The sequence below is a fragment of the Sphaerodactylus townsendi genome, unplaced genomic scaffold, assembly GCF_021028975.2.
Source record: "Sphaerodactylus townsendi isolate TG3544 unplaced genomic scaffold, MPM_Stown_v2.3 scaffold_23, whole genome shotgun sequence".
NCBI classification, from domain to species: Eukaryota; Metazoa; Chordata; class Lepidosauria; order Squamata; family Sphaerodactylidae; genus Sphaerodactylus; species Sphaerodactylus townsendi.
Genome location: NW_025950396.1, coordinates 23,007 through 40,408, shown reverse-complemented (window position 1 = coordinate 40,408; position 17,402 = coordinate 23,007). Strand labels below are relative to the sequence as shown.

Here is a 17,402-nt window from a genome sequence, read left to right as displayed (position 1 = left end):
TGTCTGTCCGTCAGCGCAACCTGGGTTATCTTCAGAAAGGACAGCAAGTGGGGTTGGGTTTTGCAAGATGCGTTGGGGGTCTCTATTGGCATTTACATGCTGAGGACCGTTCACATACCCAACCTGCAGATGTGCGGTTCGTTTCTATTTGTGCACTTGTTTTCTGATGTTCTTTCTGCCGTTCCTGCCACTTTCCTAACTAAAACTGGGGAAGGCCCGGACATGGCAGCTTTTGCATCCTCGAACTCTGAAGAGCTCCCCTTTCTGCTGAAGGTACCGATAATACCCTCCTCAGATTTGGATGGCACGTCTTTCACTGCTGTAAGTCTTGGAGACATTGTACTTCCTGGTTTGCTAGTGGCCTACTGTCACAGATTTGATGTTCAAGTTGAGTCCTCGGGCATCTACTTTTTAGCTTCAACTCTAGCCTATAGCTACGGCTTGCTGGCAATGTTTATAGTCGCAACATTCACGCAGGCAAGCCAGCCGACACTTCCATACTTGGTACCCTGCATACTCATCGCAAGCCTGGCCGTTGCTGCTTCTCGCAAAGAAGTGATTTTTTTTTGGACAGGTGTGGGCTCTGCAAATGACACACCTCAACCTTCTTCACTGAGAGTCATCAGCTATACAGACATGCCACAAGATTCAGAGACATTACTCATCTGTCAGCAAGGAAGGGGGAAACAAATCAATGTTGAACTGGATGAGGAAGACCTTAACAGCTCTGCAATATACAGAAACAAGTCATCTGAACTGCAGATACACTCCAAAGAGGTGACTAACTGATCACTGATTAAATACAAGATCATTAAACCTCATCTGGAAATTAAATCGCATTGTCCGCCTTATTGGAAAATAACAGTAATTTAAAATGCAGGGTTCATAATCTGTCCATGTAAGTCACATACATCATGCTCTAATGTGACCAGTCAATCATGCAGATGAGGGGTGGAAATATGCAACAAACATGAACTGATTGAAAGGCTGGGTTCATTAAGGGTAGGAAGCAGGTTTCATATACAGACAATGCACCTCTTTCTTTTCAAACCCCCTATTCTTAGATCGAGGTCTTGAACAATAAAACCATAGAACTTCAATAAGACTTAGGGGCGTAATCTGCCATAGGAACATAGGGAGTCAAATATCCCCGGGCGCCTCCATGTGGTCACTTGGGGGGCATTCAAACAATTCAGGTTCATTTGTGTTTTTTGTATTTTAAGTGTTTTTTCAGTTTTTGGCCTGCAGGGGGCGTAGTTTTTAGGCTAGCAGCACCAACATTTTGGGGGTATTTCAGGAGAGGTTTGATTCAGGGGGTCCAAAGTTATGGACTCCCAAAGTAGGTGCCCCATCCCGCATTGTTTCCAATGGGAGCTAATAGGAGATGGGGGCTACACATTTGAGAGTCCATAACTTTGGACCCCCTGAACCAAACTTCACCAAACCTGGGTGGTACCATCAGGAGAGTCTCCTAAAGCTACCCTAAAATTTTGGTGCTGCTAGCTTAACAATTGCACCCCTGACAGCAGGCACCCCCCAAATTTCCCCAGATTTCTCCTTTTAAATCCACCCCCTTTGGCGTGGATTTAAAAGGAGAATCTGAGGTCCCCAGTTTAAACATTGAAAGTGATGCTGTTTCAGGGTGGGGTAGAAACCACCCCAGAACAGCATCACTTTCAATATTGTTTACACTGGGGGATCCAGATTCTCCCTTTAAGGTGGATTTAAAAAGAGAATCTGGGCTCCCTAGTTTAAACATCATTGAAAATGATGCTGTTTGAGGGTGGATTCCAGCATCACTTTCAATGGTGTATAAACTAGGGACCCCAAATTCTACCTTTGAGGCCACCACAGGTCGGGAGGGCGCTGACCCTCCGAAGCCAGAGCCCATGCCAGAATGCAGACTCAACCCCTTTCAACCTGCCCAGCAGTAGACCTGGGCCGCTTCCTACCTGCCCAGAGGCAGACCTGGGTGCTCCTCCATGAGATCAGCAAATGGCTTGATTTCTTTCCCCCTCCACTGTGTCTAGGGAAAATGGAGATGGGAGGGGGGTGGCAGAAGACTCAGATTATGCCCCAGGCTCCATTTTCCCTACATATGCCTCTGCTCCACCCTCCCAGGGTCCGTGCAGGCAGGCTTCTGCCCTCCTCAGACCCTGGGGAGAGCAGGAGATGGCAGCAGGGACGCGCAGGGGGCGAGGTTAGCAGTTATGGGCAACAGCACCTAAGGAACTACATTACACCTCCCATGAGTCACAAATAAACTTTCTGGTGAACCAAACAACCAACGCAACCCTCCTGTTAATCTTCTAAAAATTCTTCATCTGTGGAGCTTCATATTTGTATTTGGAACTCAACCAAACCCACTAAGACAAGCAGTAGTTTAGATCCAAGTGTACCAGATCCAAGACACCTTTTTAAAAACATAACTTCCATGAACCTGTTGAGTAAGAGTTCCTTAAATGGCTCAATGGCATTCTCTAATTCACTTCATTTCAAACATATCCATGGTTCTATGGCAGTGGTGGCGAACCTATGGCACGTGTGCCAGATGTGGCACTCAGAGCCCTCTTTGTAGGCACATGCGTCATTGACCCAGTTTGGCCAAGGGGACTAGGGTGCGCAATGCACTGGGCGCGTGCCCCTGCAAGGGCAAGGTGAGGGCATTCCGGGAGCGTGGCGGGGGTATTCTGGGGTGTTCTGGGGGTGTTCCATGGCAGGGTGGGGGCAGACGGGTCATGTCAGGGGCACAGGCCGTGCCCCGAACGCAGTTTCCCCTTGCTCAGCCCCTGGCACTCGGTCTCTAAAAGGTTCTCCATCACTGTTCTATGGTATAAAAAGGATAATAATGTTTAACTTGTTTAACCTATATGTTTAACCTATAATGTTTAACCTATATGTAATTATAATTTCTGTTGTTCACCGCCCAGAGCCCTTCGGGGGTTGGGCGGTATATAAGATTAATAAATAAATAAATTAAATAAATAAACTTCCAATAATAACTTTTGGAACATACAACCTACCAAATATGTTTGTGGAATGTCCTTTTCTAGCAATGGGTTTCAGCTCATTGTGTCCCCATCCATACTGCCGGTAATTTTCCCAGGCGTGTTTCATCATCTAGGAAACAGAAAAGAAAGTCAGGATCATTCAAGTTACCAGTGCTTTGTATCCTCCATCAATATTTTCAGTTAAACCCTTTGATTCAGACACCCATCCTAACAGACTCACGGACCTCCATCTCTGTCAGCAAAGATAAGTAACATACTATTAACTTTCTGGCAACTGAAATGGAGCTTGAAAAAGCCTGAAGTGTTCCAAATTAGTAGGAATATCATGTTGCAAAATATCCTATGCTGTCAAAGTGAATGACCTGGATTCTACTAAATTAAAAACCATAATGGTACAAAAAGTTCAACAAGATGAAAAAACCCGAGGTGGAGGATGAATTCTGAAAATTACAAAGCCCTAGAAATCCTCTGGTCCTAAATACTGAAACCAACTTTTTGTAACAGTGAAATAAATATTCAATAACTACATGGTTGTGCTGTGTTCATATGTATATTTTTCTCTTATAGAAGGAATCCTTAATGCAAAGAAAACTGACAACAAAGGATCCAAAGGTCCCTTTGGTAAATTGGGACTCTAAACAGCTGGAACTCAAAATATGCAGTACCACAATAATATAGGCAAACAAAAATACAGACTTAACTCTAAGGCAAACGGTTCCAGTAGTTAGGACCAAATAATCTCTAGGGTTTTGTAATTTTCCACATGGGTATTTTTTTATCTTGCTGAAGTCAAAGTGAATGGCAGTGCTACTTTTAATAGGGGACAGAGGACGAGGTAGTTAATCTAAACGGCTGACAGCCCAACACATTCTAGTACGTGGGCAGAAGACATGCATCAAGTCGCAGAAACATCGGTGGGGATGATTTTTGGCACTCAACCCAAAGTATGGCTAGAGCTTCCTTTTTATATTAGCCTTCAAAAAATATGCCTATTCTGGCTCATTTACTTTGAGCAACTTTGTATTTCGGTTCAAACGATAATAAAAAAAGATGCTCTCACAGATCAACGCTGCATGTCACAAGAAGACTGGTACAATAATAAATGCACGCAGCGAAAAACTCAAATAAAGAAGTTTCGGGTGGCGCAACCAACCCTGATCTCATCAAACGTACCTTCCTCTCAAAAGGAGATGTAAAACTGAACCAGCACCAGAAACACGTTTAGCTGCACCTATTTTAATGCCATACTTCAAGAATATTTCTGTTAAATATTTAAAAACCTTTGCTTTATCCCCAAAAGCCCCACCCGTACTATTTCATATCATACAGAATCATAACACGACAGACTGAAGATGATGACATTCCTGTAAAGAAACGGATGCAACTGACAAGACTATCCACCCACAACTGCTGTAAAGAAACGGATGTATTTGACAAGGGTGTCCACCCACAACTGCTGTAAAGAAATGGGCGTAATTGACAAGGATGTCCACCCACAGCTGCCATCTTGTTTAGTGCTTATACATTCCAGTACGAAATCAGGATTAACTTGAGTTTTCACTTGCAAGAATGCTTTCACCAGACACCCATCAAGATTCTGAGATGACCTGCAACGCTAAGCCATTTCACGAAAAGGTCCTTTATTTCAGAGTTTATATGTGTCTTTCTATATTTCCTTGTGGCATATTTGAATGCAAGCAACAACAAACATTTGGAGATTCCTCCAGATCTGGGGTTCTTAATCAGTGAGGTTTGTCTCCCCAGAGAAGCTATAAAGAGACTCCAAGGAAGTTGTGAGTTGCCCCTCAACTATAAATTGGTTTATCCGCATTTTACATGCACAACATTTATTCCCACAAAACTGCAATTGCTGGCGTTCGTTTCAGTGAGTCTGCATTTTTAACCCCAAAAAGAAAAGTTTGCCTTTTTGGGGCCCTAAAAACCTGCTCCCTTGCAGATTCCACCCCCCCCCCCCTTTTTTAATTTCTAGTACAAGGGGCTACTCGAGTTTATTTAGTGCTGGATTCTGCAGCATGCCATTGTATAAATTAGATGCTGATCTATCACCACTGCAGAAAGTACTAAATATTCAGGTGCAGGGCACACGCTCTTGTGAGAAGGGAGAGCCTCTCAATTTTCTCTCTTTTGAAAAGCCTACCCAGTAGTAGAAACATTATCCCCAAATAAAAAAAATAAAATAAAAATTAAATTAAATTAAATTAACGGCAGTCATAACCATCTGAATTAAGGGAGGCCTTTAGTTTAGTTTGGTCATTACACCACCCATTTATTGGTTAGGTAACTCCACTGAAGAGAAGAAGTTTGGACTTATACCCCACCTTTCTCTCCTGTAAGGAGCCTCAAGGCACCTTACAAACTCTTTTCCCTTCCTCTCCCCACAACAGACACTTTCTGAGGTAGGTGGGGCTGAGAGAGTTCCGAAGAACTGTGACTAGCCCAGCAGGCTTTGAGTGTAAGAGCGGGGAATCAAATCCAGTTCACCAGATAAGAGTCAGCCGCTCCTGTAAAGAAGAGGGGAATCGAACTTGGTTCTCCAGATTAGAGTTCACCAGCCTTTGAACACTACACCACGCTGAACACAAACAAAACAAATGGGATGGTTCAAAAAGAGAAACATCAAGTCAGAAGAGAAAATGAACCAGTTGCAATGGAGGGAAAATGAGAGAAAGGGCTGGCTTTGTAGATTTGTCTTATATCTTACCACTTTGCTTAGCCAAGTTTGAAATCATCCTCCTGTGGAAGAGAACCACCAACCTAGGCTTAGCACAGAGGAAGGATACAAACTGCTGTAGATGTAGAAGGAACATAACTGAATACAGACAGCAAAGAAGGAATCAAATCCATCCATCAAATACAACTATCACAAAACAGCAGCACATTCAGATGCACCTACCCTATTGCCTACACATTTCAGATGCACCTGCCATGTTGCCTACATATTTCTGAACCGGGCCATAATATGAATCAAAAAATCCACCCAGTAGAACCAGGGACAGGCTTGGGAGATGTGGGGAAAAAAATGAAATCGAAATAAAATGCATTGGAGGATTAAAAATCCTACCAAATAATAAAAATAGAATCTGCAGCTTTAAGAAACAAATGCCCACTGAGCTCTCACTAGACTAAGTTCTGAGATCTCAGAAGCCATTTGAGGGCACTTGCTAGGCAGGCAGCCACAATTCTGAAAAAAAAATATTAAACACATATAACATTAAACCAATCAATCGTTATTACCTTGAAACTATCCATTCCGTCCTTAGTCTTGTACTTACTCCCACTCTAACAGTACTAAAAGAACTTTAATTAACATAATATTTCAGAGCCTTCCAAGTCTTGGCTTCTGTTAATTAAAAGCAGAGGAGGAACAGGACAGACCGGGAGGCCAGAACAGCCCTAGAAAAGATCCTACCCCCTCCTGCCCCGCACCAATGAAGGAAGGACCAGGTGACAACTACAAGAAGATTCATTAACAACTCAAATGGCTCAACCACACCCAGCTGCAGCTGCTGGGCAGTTTTGCACAATTTGCCCAGGCCAGTAGGTCACTTCTCATCTTACCCAGCAACTTACTTTCGCATCACTTTCTCAACTTTTCCCTGGGATTTCCCCCAGGAAGAGGAGTAAAAGCACTATTTTATTTTTTTTTATTTTGGGGGGGGGGGGGGGGGTCAAGATAGGTAGATTGGTAGGTGGAAAGATGAGAATGAAACAGGAAAACCGGAGAGGCAATGAGGGCTGCCAGTGCAGACAAGTAGATACAGAGGACAATGAGATGCCCCCACAAGTCCTTGTCAGTTTCCCTGCTTGTTACAGCATAAACCTGCAGGCAACAGGAACTTAGATTAGACCAGTGGTGGCGAACCTTTGGCACTCCAGATGTTATGGACTATAATTCCCATCAGCCCCTGCCAGCATGGCCAATTGGCCACGCTGGCAGGGGCTGATGGGAATTGTAATCCATAACATCTGGAGTGCCAAAGGTTCGCCACCACGGGATTAGACAGTTGCTTGAATAGGAATCTGGAATTTAGGGAGTTAGTCAACAGGTGTGCACATACTGGAGAACTGCCTCGGGTAGAACCACTGTATGACAGTTGTTACACATTTAATGATCCAGCACTTCCTCACTCTCTTACAGTTCAGATGGCAGAATGCAGAAACAATGATTGGGGGGGCTTCGAGGTTTTGAATTGTTATGAAACTTTTAGTACTTGTTTTAATTTGACACCAGAAGGCCAATTCACGTTCTAAAATCTGTTGGTTTATATTTGGAAAGTGCTTTGAGCATCATGGAAAAGGGAGAAAAAATGCTAAATAAATAAATGGAAAAAAATCACACAGCCACAAAAAATTATTTGTGTGATTTTTAAAAAAAAACTGCAATTTTTATTTTTAATCTCAGGATTTAATCCAGGGAAAATGAAGTATGGATGTCCAAGCTTTATTATGTCAAATGTCTAAGTAAGATGCCCTCCTATCTGCGTACTACTTCTTTTCCCAATTATGGCTAGAAAAACCAAGTGCTAGAGAGGAAACGCCCTGTAAGTGAAAGCAGACCATCCAGAGCAGGGGTGTCCAACTCTGGCGCCTTAGATGTTCATGGACTACGATCCCCATCAGCCCCTGCCAGCATGGCCAATTGGCTAATGGGAATCATAGTCCATGAACATCTGGGGCACCAGAGTTGGACACCCCTGATCCAGAGCTTGCTAGAATGCTTCCCTTGTTGCGGCCAGAATACTGCCAGCCAACTGTGGGACTGATCTACGGCAATGAAGAAGGCAACACTTTCAGCAAGAGAAGGCAGGGAGCGTGTCTGAACTTACCTCTCTCGTCACTTTCCTGTTGACTCTGCAGTGGCTGGAATGAAGCACCCCACAATTCTTAACCAGCAGATGCTTTGTGGTTTGCTCCTGCCTTAGCCACAAACATACACAGCAACTCACAATTTAGAACACCACCACCTCCCACCCCCCACGGGGCAGGGGGAGGCACAGTTGTCAAACAGTAGGAGAGGTCTGTAACAGAAAGCATAGTTAGGAACGATGGCAAGATCCGTTACCTCTTTAATTTTGTCCCTTTTTTCTCGGATGTCTGGGTCCGTGGGATCGCCACTCTTGATCCCTACAAGGCTCGGCACTGGGACCGGGGGCAAAGGCTTACTGCCCTTGGTCTTCAGGCTCTGGATTATCTTGTTCTTCTCGGTCTGAATTTCTGCTTGGAGCTCGCTGTGCGACTTCTTCAGTTTCTCTTTTGCTTCCTCGAGAGCTTTCTCATGATCGGCACGGATTTTATTTCTCAAACGTTCTTCTTCTTCCCTGTTTTTTTTTTAAAAAAGGAGTCAGAAGATTAATTTCGTAAAGGAGATTAAAGTCCTGCTTTGCGAAAACATTGCGGAAGGTGTCAAATTAGCAGGTGATAGTTAAAATCCATTGGGGGAAACGGGCACTGTTAGGGTTTTTTCCCCTATGACAGGGGTTGGCAATCCATAGCACCCAAAGAACCATTTGACCCTGCGTCCCCAAGCCTCACCCCCGCCCCAGGCCTCCCCAAGCCCTGCCTTCAGCCAAGCGGGCAGAACAGACAGCGGTGGGGACACCAACAACAGAAAATTGCACTTGGAACACGGTGAGCGCACCTCCTTCCCCACCCCCCTCCTTCCTCCCTTCCTCCCTCTGGCCTCCTTTCCTCTCCTTCCCAGGCACCAGACAAGAGAAGGAGGGGAAAGGACGCCAGAGGGAGGGAGGGAGGGAGGAGGTGCGCTTGCCGTGTCCCAAGTGCAACTTGCCATCGTTGGCGTCGCCGCTGCAGAGCCGCAGTACGAGGACGAAAGAGCTGCATGCGGCTCTGGAGTCGCGGGTTGCCAACCCCTGCCCTATGAGATGGTCAGACTAGGAGGCATTCAGGCAAAGCAAGTCGTGAAACAAAGACTCAAAGACACAGAAAGACAGAATGCTATTGCAAGCTCTCCTGCCTTCCCATCCTTATCATCTGAAAGGTACACCTTAACACCAGCTGCCTATCTTTCTTTTATTGAAACAGAAGAGCTTTCACATTCACCAGATGTTCAGCTATGCCAATAGCACTGTTGGGGGGTAGATACAGGAAGGTTGCACTTTCAAATGGGCTTTGTCCATGTGCACTAAAGGTGGTGGAATCCACCGGCCACATTCTATTTCACTGTCCTCTGTATGAAGCGACTCATATTAAGCTTATCCATCCCCTTTTTAAATAGGTTTATGGGTCAGCCAGAAACAAAATGGGCCAAATGCTTTTAGCTGATCGTCAGCCTCACATTTCCATACAGACTGCGAAGTTTTGTGCTTATGCGATTGAAGCTGATAAAAAAAGTTAAATGTAAGAAATAATACATGGGTGTATCAATAAATAAATAAATTTTTAAATGTTTTAGGTGTACTTTTAATGCTAAACTGAGGGGAAATTTTCACTTTAAATCTAATATGTATTGCTTTTTAACTTTTCTTTTGTACGATTATTGCATTTTTTTTTCTTTTTTCACATTTTACTGTATTCGGGCCAATGACTGTATAAACAAATAAGTAAGCATGAAGATCACTTGCCATTATAAAGCAATAATGTATGCTTTATTTTAACTGAAATGTTAGGGGACTTCACTACCCTGTTTCCCCTAACATAAGACATCCCGGGAAAATAAGACATAGTAGAGGTTTTGTTGAAGTGCGAAATATAAGGCATCCCCCGAAAGCAAGACATAGCAAAGTTTTTGTTTGGAAGCATGCCCGACGAACAGAACACAGGAAAATTAGACATCCCATGAAAATAAGACATAGCACATCTTTGGGAGCAAAAATTAATATAAGACACTGTCTTATATTCGGGGAAACACGGTATATATCTACCAACAGTAAGCTGGCCTTTGAAGCGCCACATGTGTTGCACCCCAACCTTCTAAAAAGAGGCAGCTGACAGCCGAATACTCAGATAATGCCCATGGCCTTTGGAGTGTCCAGCTGCTGATACGGTGCCCCCTCACTGCTCTGCGCCTGGGGCAGTTACATCAGGGTCCCCTCATATTGAGGGGCCCCACCGTCCCCCCCCTCATGGGGGTAGGTTTTAAATTGGGATCGGATGCCTCTTGTTGTTATTATGTATTATGGTTCTTCGCTGTTTTTATGAGTTTTAAGCTATTTTATGGGATGGAGCTTATGTATTTATATTTGTATGACCGCTCCTGTTGATGTTCAGATAATGTTGTTCACCGCCCGGAGCCCTTCGGGGATCGGGCGGTATATAAATTTAAGAAATAAAATAAATAAATAAAATGATTCAGACACAGCCCTTCCACAAATTCAATACGCTCATTTCATTATTTAGTACTCACAGCTCAATGCTGAGAGTACCCGTCAAACAATACCATGTCCAGGTGATATGAAAGCAATGTAGTAACATGAACAACATCTGCATCTACTGTACAGCAGCAGATCTACAGATCCAAGCAGGGGTGACTGCACCAAATAGAAAAGTGTCCAAATATTCCACATTATCCACGTTTGATTCTTCAACCAACTGCTTAAACACAATGTTTACACCTTCAAAAAACAGAACTGTTGCATATTCACGCCTTCTAGCAGCAAACTGATAGTTGTAGCCCTATCAACAGAGCAGCGAAATAAGGTCATCTCCTACAAAGACACGGCTATGCTCAGTGGGCGATACTCTCAAACACCGTTGCCTCAACGTCTTGGCATATGTGGGAACTCCATCTTGGAGGATCTTCCTCATTCTGTCCTGACCTGTCCCTTATATTCAGATCCTAGGGAAAAAATTCTTGATACGATCATTCTCAGGACACACCCTTTTCCTGATCATGATAAACTAGCTCTTCTGTGATCTGATACTGACTCTTATGTCTCCTATAAAATGGCGCTTTTTGCCCTGGGAAAATCTGAACTGTAAAGAAATGTGAATATGTCCCTGAGAAACGTTCCGCTGTCGGTACAGGTTCGATGGCTTGGATCTTGGTTAGGTGGGAAACCGCCTCCAGAGTTCTGCTGGCTTTGGCCGGATCCTTTGAGAGCGGAGAAATGAACAGGTGGTGATGTGGAATAACGTTGAATTCTATCACATAACCTGTGGAGATGACTTCCTTTTTCCACCTGTCCACGTGGTTTCCCTGCCAACGGTGCTGAAAGTGTTGGAGACGGTCTCCCACCGGGATGCTTTGATCGTCATTGCTTGTTCTTATTGGAGTTGAAGGACTTGCCCGGCTTGTTGTATTGTTTGAAGGTGACTGTTTGTAGTTCGAAAGGAATGTTGATTCTGCCAGTGTGTATGGTCTCTTTTGCCCGCTCTCGTTGCGGTCGCGGCGGGTAAGGGATTTTTAATGGGACCGGAAGGTAAACTTGCTGTTGGTAGGAGGACCTGTCGGGTGCCCGGACAGATTTTGGCATCGCTCTTTTTTGTTGTCCTTTTGGTTTGGACAAGGACTTCGTCCAATTCCTTTGCCAAATAGGGCCCTCCATAGAATGAATAACCAGGCCACTCACGCGGTTTAGATTGTATGTCCGCTTGCCATGGGCGAATCCAGGCGCTAAGTGCCTTGCTATCATGTTAGAGGCTAAGGATCTCGCTACCAGTGACAAGTGGCGTCGAAGGGTGGCATCTGCTATGAAGGAATTTGCAAGAAAGGACCCTTTCGATGCCTTCTCTGATGCCTTTTGCTTACGACTGGAATCATCTCCCAGGAGACGCTTGAGCCCACACCATGGAGGCTCTGGGCCACTGTGGGAGGAGGGCGAAGAGGTTTTGATGGCTGCCGCCAACCACTCATGGGATTCACGGCTACCAAGAGCTGCTTCAGACCTCCTATCAAGCTGGTCCTTGATATTGCCCTCCCCCTCTTTAACTACCAGTGCCTCTGAATGTAGGATGGACGCAGGGGCATCAACTGGAGGATTCAGGAGGAGGACGCGGAAACTGCTGAGGTCATCAGATATTTTTTTTCTAAAATTAGGGCAAGCCCTGTGGGCAGTGGGATTGAGCTATTCTGGCGAACCTATGAATCCTTTTAACAAATGTGCCATTCAGGAACAGGGAAATACTTGTCAGCCTCCCTATCAGCTGTGGGAAGTAGGGATGATGTGCCTTTTGGATAGCCCCTGATTGGCTTTGTTGGAAGCGCTGCTTAATGGAAGGCTGGGGAATTTGTTCTTCCAAGGCCCCTCACAGGGTCGCTGTAGAAATCCAGAGCGGAGATAGTTTTAGAAATTAAGGACTGGATTTCTTCCAGTTTAAAAGAACTGTATGGATTGTTCCTACAGCTGGCCTTTACAGGGTTTCCTCTGTGTCAGAGAATTTTTTTCTCCCCATCAGAGCCAGCCTAAACTGGATAATTCTTCTTCCTCCTCATTAGGTAGGGCTAAGGGGTCCCTTCTGGTAGGAGCCGGAGTCCTCTCGATGGGGAGACTCGCGGGATCTATGTGGGACCGGTGCAGAGGAGCTGGCATTAGCTGTTCTTGATCTCTTGCATCAAGAGCTTTGTCTATCTCCGTTCTAAGGAACTCAGCGAAAATCTGCAGGGGGGGGCTGCCAGCTCATCCAGGCAGGAGGAGGCTGGAGTTAACTGCCCAGTGTTAGAATCTCCTCCGCTTAGGATCCTGTGGGTCTTGCCTGTTAGGGGCACAACAGGGAAGCAACCAGTTGATCGGGGCCCGGGCTGAGGTGTAGCACGACTGCTCCGGAGGCCCTGGGAAGGCCGGAGGAGTCTGGCTATGGAGTCTCCGGGTTAAGGACGCACCCTGGGAAGGCGCCAGACTCCCGGCCGCTTTTAGTCTTTTTTTCTTTTCTCTTGAAGGGTTGGGATGACTGCGCGATGCTCGGAGGCGCCAGATTTTCCCGCCGCGCTGGGCGCTATGCAAGGGCCCTCCGCTTGAGTGGGAGCTTCTCCCCCCTTCTTTATGGTCAGCCTCGACTTCGCGGAGCGCAGGCGCTATACTGCAGCGGAGAGCTAACAAAGGTTTCCCGCTGCTCAGGCGCTAAAAAAGCGACCTCAAAGGCTCCATGATTAACTGTCTATTTGCCAACGCTCTATTTTGCCAAGGGGTGGGGGAGGGGGGGGTGGGAAGGAAAGCGGTTGCTTTCAGCGGCGGCTAGACTACTCTTCCCCAAGCCGGATCGCGCTTACTCACCCCTCTAAGGACTTCAGACAAACACAGACTGACACAAACAGACTAAGAATAGGGTTTTTTGCCAGAGCCAAAAAACGCGTCTGCTCTCTGCAGAGGCAGGAAAATACTGAAGAAGGTGACCCCAAGACCTCACAGGAAGTACATGGAAGAATTTCATCATTTCCTGCCTCTCTGCAATTGGTCGAGATCACACCCACACAAGATGCCCCACTCCTACAATAGAAAATCTGAACTCAAGAGTTTTTGAAGGAAGTCACCAACCCAACCTGTTGATTTGATGTTTTATGCTTGTGCTATATATTGTTTTAATCTATAACTAACATTTTACTGCTCAGTACTAGTATAGCAAAGGTCTACGCTCGAATGCAATAAACTTTTCTACTCTATTCTATTTCCTACCAAAACATGGGAGTCTGCATAACTGGGGTACCTTGAGGCATGCAGACAAATATTACTTTGAAAACTTTAATGTCGAGTGGGAGAAAACCACGTAAGGGCCTAGGGAGGATAGAGCCCGCTCACTGCTTTCCAGGAGGTGCTAAAAGGGGGGAGGCAGCATGGGAAAGCCCATGCTCAAACACATTAAACATTATAGCATTCTGCGAGTTAGTGGTGGTTCCAGACTCCAGATACAGGGATTAATTCCCATCAGCCCCTGCCAGCATGGCCAATTGTAGGGGCTGATGGGAATTGTAGTCCATAACATCTGGAGTGCCAAAGGTTCGCCACCACTGCTGCAGGGGAACAGGAGGGAGAAGAATGAATAAATACGTCAGGCAACCAATCCCCCCCCCCCCCACCCACACACACAAAGTCGCTATAAGCTTTGAGCAATTTGAACCTGTGAGTCCCAGTGGGCAAGAGTTAAGCAGGGTGCAAGAAAAAAAAGAAAGCACTTCCTCCAATGCAATTAAACACTTCCTCACAGGGACTCTGCAAGCTGCGAAGAGAACAGAGCCCTGTCAGCTTAGACTACTTTGCAATGATTGTTGGAGAAATTAGCATCATGCAGGGCATGCCGTGAGCGGTATACTTGCCAACACTAATTTTTATTCTCCCAGAAGATTTTCCATGCAGTGCAGGAAGTTCCATTACTAATAAAAAATACCTGCTAATGAGAATAATGCATGCAAACAGCTCCATTATCGAAACGAGACATTAGACACTTTGTGAAGTTTCCAAAGTGGTTCAAGTATTGGGGGAGGGGGGGCATAGTAGAAACTGGCTCCGGAGGGTCCAATTTCCACCCCCTTTCAATTAGGAAAAGAAAAGAATGCTTCAAGATGGCATGGCAGAAGGGGCAGCCTGATGGCAGCTGGACTGCTCAGATTAGGGGCTAGATGTGCATTTTCCAGCGAAGTCCCTGGAACAGTGTCTGAGTCAGGAAAAGGAGTCTCCTTTCCCTGCTCCCCACACCCCCATGACTCAGATTAGAAACGAGAGTCACTTCCCCCCACAATCGCTTTCGGGGCGAAAGGGGGTATCACAAGCCTCTGATTTATACTGCTTTCATTACGCAATCAACACTTCCAAAAATTATTCCACCTAACATCATACCTGTCTTTTCAAGGATTTAAAATGATTCTGAATGGCTCATGCGTTACCCAAATTGAAAAACGAAGCTACTTTCAATAAGGAAATGAAAAATAACAGTTTATTCATCAATACAGTGAGAACTAACAGAGGGTATCTTATGGCTTTAAAACAGGGTTGGCCAGCCTATGGTGCTCCAGATGTTCATGGAATACAATTCCCATCAGCCCCTGCCAGAATGGCCATGCTGGCAGGAGCTGATGGGAATTGTAGTCCATGAACATCTGGAGCACCATAGATTAGCCACCCCTAGTTTAAAAGGACTGGGCTTGATCTGGTGATCTGTTCTGTTTATGGTGGTGCCTTCTCCCAGTACAAGTCCTCTGATGCCAGGAGACTCCTGTGAGGAAGAAATGCACATGCGCACACACTCTAAGATGTTCAGTTTTCAGGTTGAGAGGGGGGGAGGGGGGAGATAGATAAACAAATAAACAAACAAACAAATAAATAAAGTGAAAACTTTCCACACACTAACGTCCATCCATAAGCTACTCGTTAAACCTGCTAGCAGCCTCCTTGCGGCATCGGGATGAAAAAGATGTGCAACGAAACTACCTTTGACTGGAAATGATAATTATATTCAAAAGATATTCAAACTTCCCCTGTTGTCGGGAAAGATACAACGGGCTCCAGAAAACCATAGCAATGAACACAATCCTCCCTGTTCCTGCTCTGAAGTAGAAAAAGGACCAGATGGGAAGGCAATTGAGAAATTCTTGTCCCATCTGGCTCGCCATACCAAAGTTGTGAATGTTGTACATTTTGCTCCCAATGGTGAGATTCTAGCATCCTCACCACCACCTCCAATTGGGGAATTACTAGAAAATCTGAAAAGGGGGATCTTTGGGTCTCGCAAGGGCAGGAGGACAAGACACAGTAATCAACTGAATGTTTGGGAAGAAATGGTTTTGTTTCCCATCACCTTCTGTGTCTTTTTCAGGATCCAGATACCTGGTTTCTCCTGAATCATAGGAAGCTGAAGCTAAAGCCACCGAACCAGGAAGAAACCTTTCTCCTTTGGGTCACGCTGCTGAACTACAATTCCCATGAGGACTTGCGAGCCCACCTGAATATTCGTTTAAGAAGTGAGCTGTCACCAATAAGCCCTTGCCTTTTATTTAGATAAGTAATATAGAGTTTAGAAATGGATAATGTCAATTACTACTGTCTTAATAGTGCATTAAACGGTATAAAGAACAGAAAAGCAACATGCACAGATAAATAAATAGCAGTGAAAAAGTGATGGAAATCCAAGTCCCCCAAATGTTCATGAGACATAATTCCAAACGAAATAACCCTGTAGGGCTTTCCAACTGTAGAGGAACAGAGATGGTTTCCTATTGCCAGGCTCTGTGTAGCAAACCCAGACTTTCTGAATGGTCTCCCATTCTAATACTAACCAGGACCAACCCTGCTCAGTTTCTGAGATCTGGCTAGCCTGGACCACCTTGGAACCAGCCAGGCCTAAAGAACCAAACAGGTCTTCAGACACCTGTATTGCATGACTTACTGACAACTGGCATCTAAAATCTCACCAAACAACTTCATCAGCAAAACATTTTGTTCAGAAGTATCACAGACAATGGCTGATTTTGCACGGTAAAAATGCCCTGTTGTTGGCACGGGGAATGCCCCGGCGCAATGGGGAGTTTCGCACAGCGCCCGGCGGTGCAGCGTGTCTGTCACACTGTTGCCCCAGCGCCACCCCGCAGCAGTGGCTTTGCTCCAGGACTTTCCAGAACCGCAAAGGTTGAGGACTTTTAGGAATGCTCCTCTGTTGCTCCAGTGACTTCCACTGCCGTGAAAACTCCACGGCAGCAGAATGAGGCCATTTTTCTTGCCTTGCTGCTCTGGCCAACCCCTCCAATGAACGGGCACCCCCCCGCCCCCCGCCGCCTTTGCAGTGGAATAAAAAACGTGGAGGGAGAAACCTTGCAAAACCTTGAGAAACCTTGCAGAAAAGTGGCGTGTGAAGGTGTGACAAACAGAAGGGCGGCGATTCTCTTGCATGTGCAAGGAGTTTAGATGGGGGAGGGGGGTTGGAGTCCTGCGATTCCCTCGCACATGCAGGGATTTTAGACGGGGGAGGGGGCGAGGGCACCGATCTCCAGTCCCTGTTTTGTGCAGAGTCATTTAAAACTAAATTGGTGAAAGTGAGTGGAGGGGGAAATCCAGCCAATCAGAATGTGGGAAACAGAGGTTGCCCACACATGTGTAGAAGACATTGCCGAAGACCTCGCGGTGCAAGTGGAGGAGAGCCGGGGAGCAGCGCAAAGTCAACAACAGGGTAAAAAGCTCCGCAGCAACTGTGCTCCTGAATATAATAGGAGGCATTTTTACTGTGCAAAACCAGACAATGACTGTCTTCTGAAACTCCTGCCTTTGGGAACCAACTTCTTGTGGCATGCAGTTACTTGGGACCCAAGCACTGCCCCCAACTTCAGAACTCCTTCCCTCTGGAAACAGTAGTGATACATCCCTACACTCCTCTGCAGTAATGACACTCCAGTTCTGGAATGACCTTGAGCTGAATGTACCAACCGTGAAATGGAATTTGATTATTTTTAATGGAGCAGACACTTTAAAACTTTTATTTTATTGTTAGCTG

At 45.6% G+C, this 17,402-nt stretch overlaps 1 protein-coding gene across 1 annotated transcript in view; it reads right to left on the bottom strand.

Moving 5' to 3' along the window:
• MAN1A2 (mannosidase alpha class 1A member 2) overlaps positions 1–17,402 on the bottom strand; it is a 66,299-nt gene that overhangs the window by 26,866 nt on the left and 22,031 nt on the right. The window contains exons 2-3 of the mRNA XM_048482791.1: positions 8,095–8,350; positions 3,024–3,120 (exon numbers count right to left, since the gene is read on the bottom strand). Of these exons, the coding sequence (XP_048338748.1) occupies positions 3,024–3,120; positions 8,095–8,350 (353 nt within the window). The remainder of the gene's footprint in view (positions 1–3,023; positions 3,121–8,094; positions 8,351–17,402) is intronic.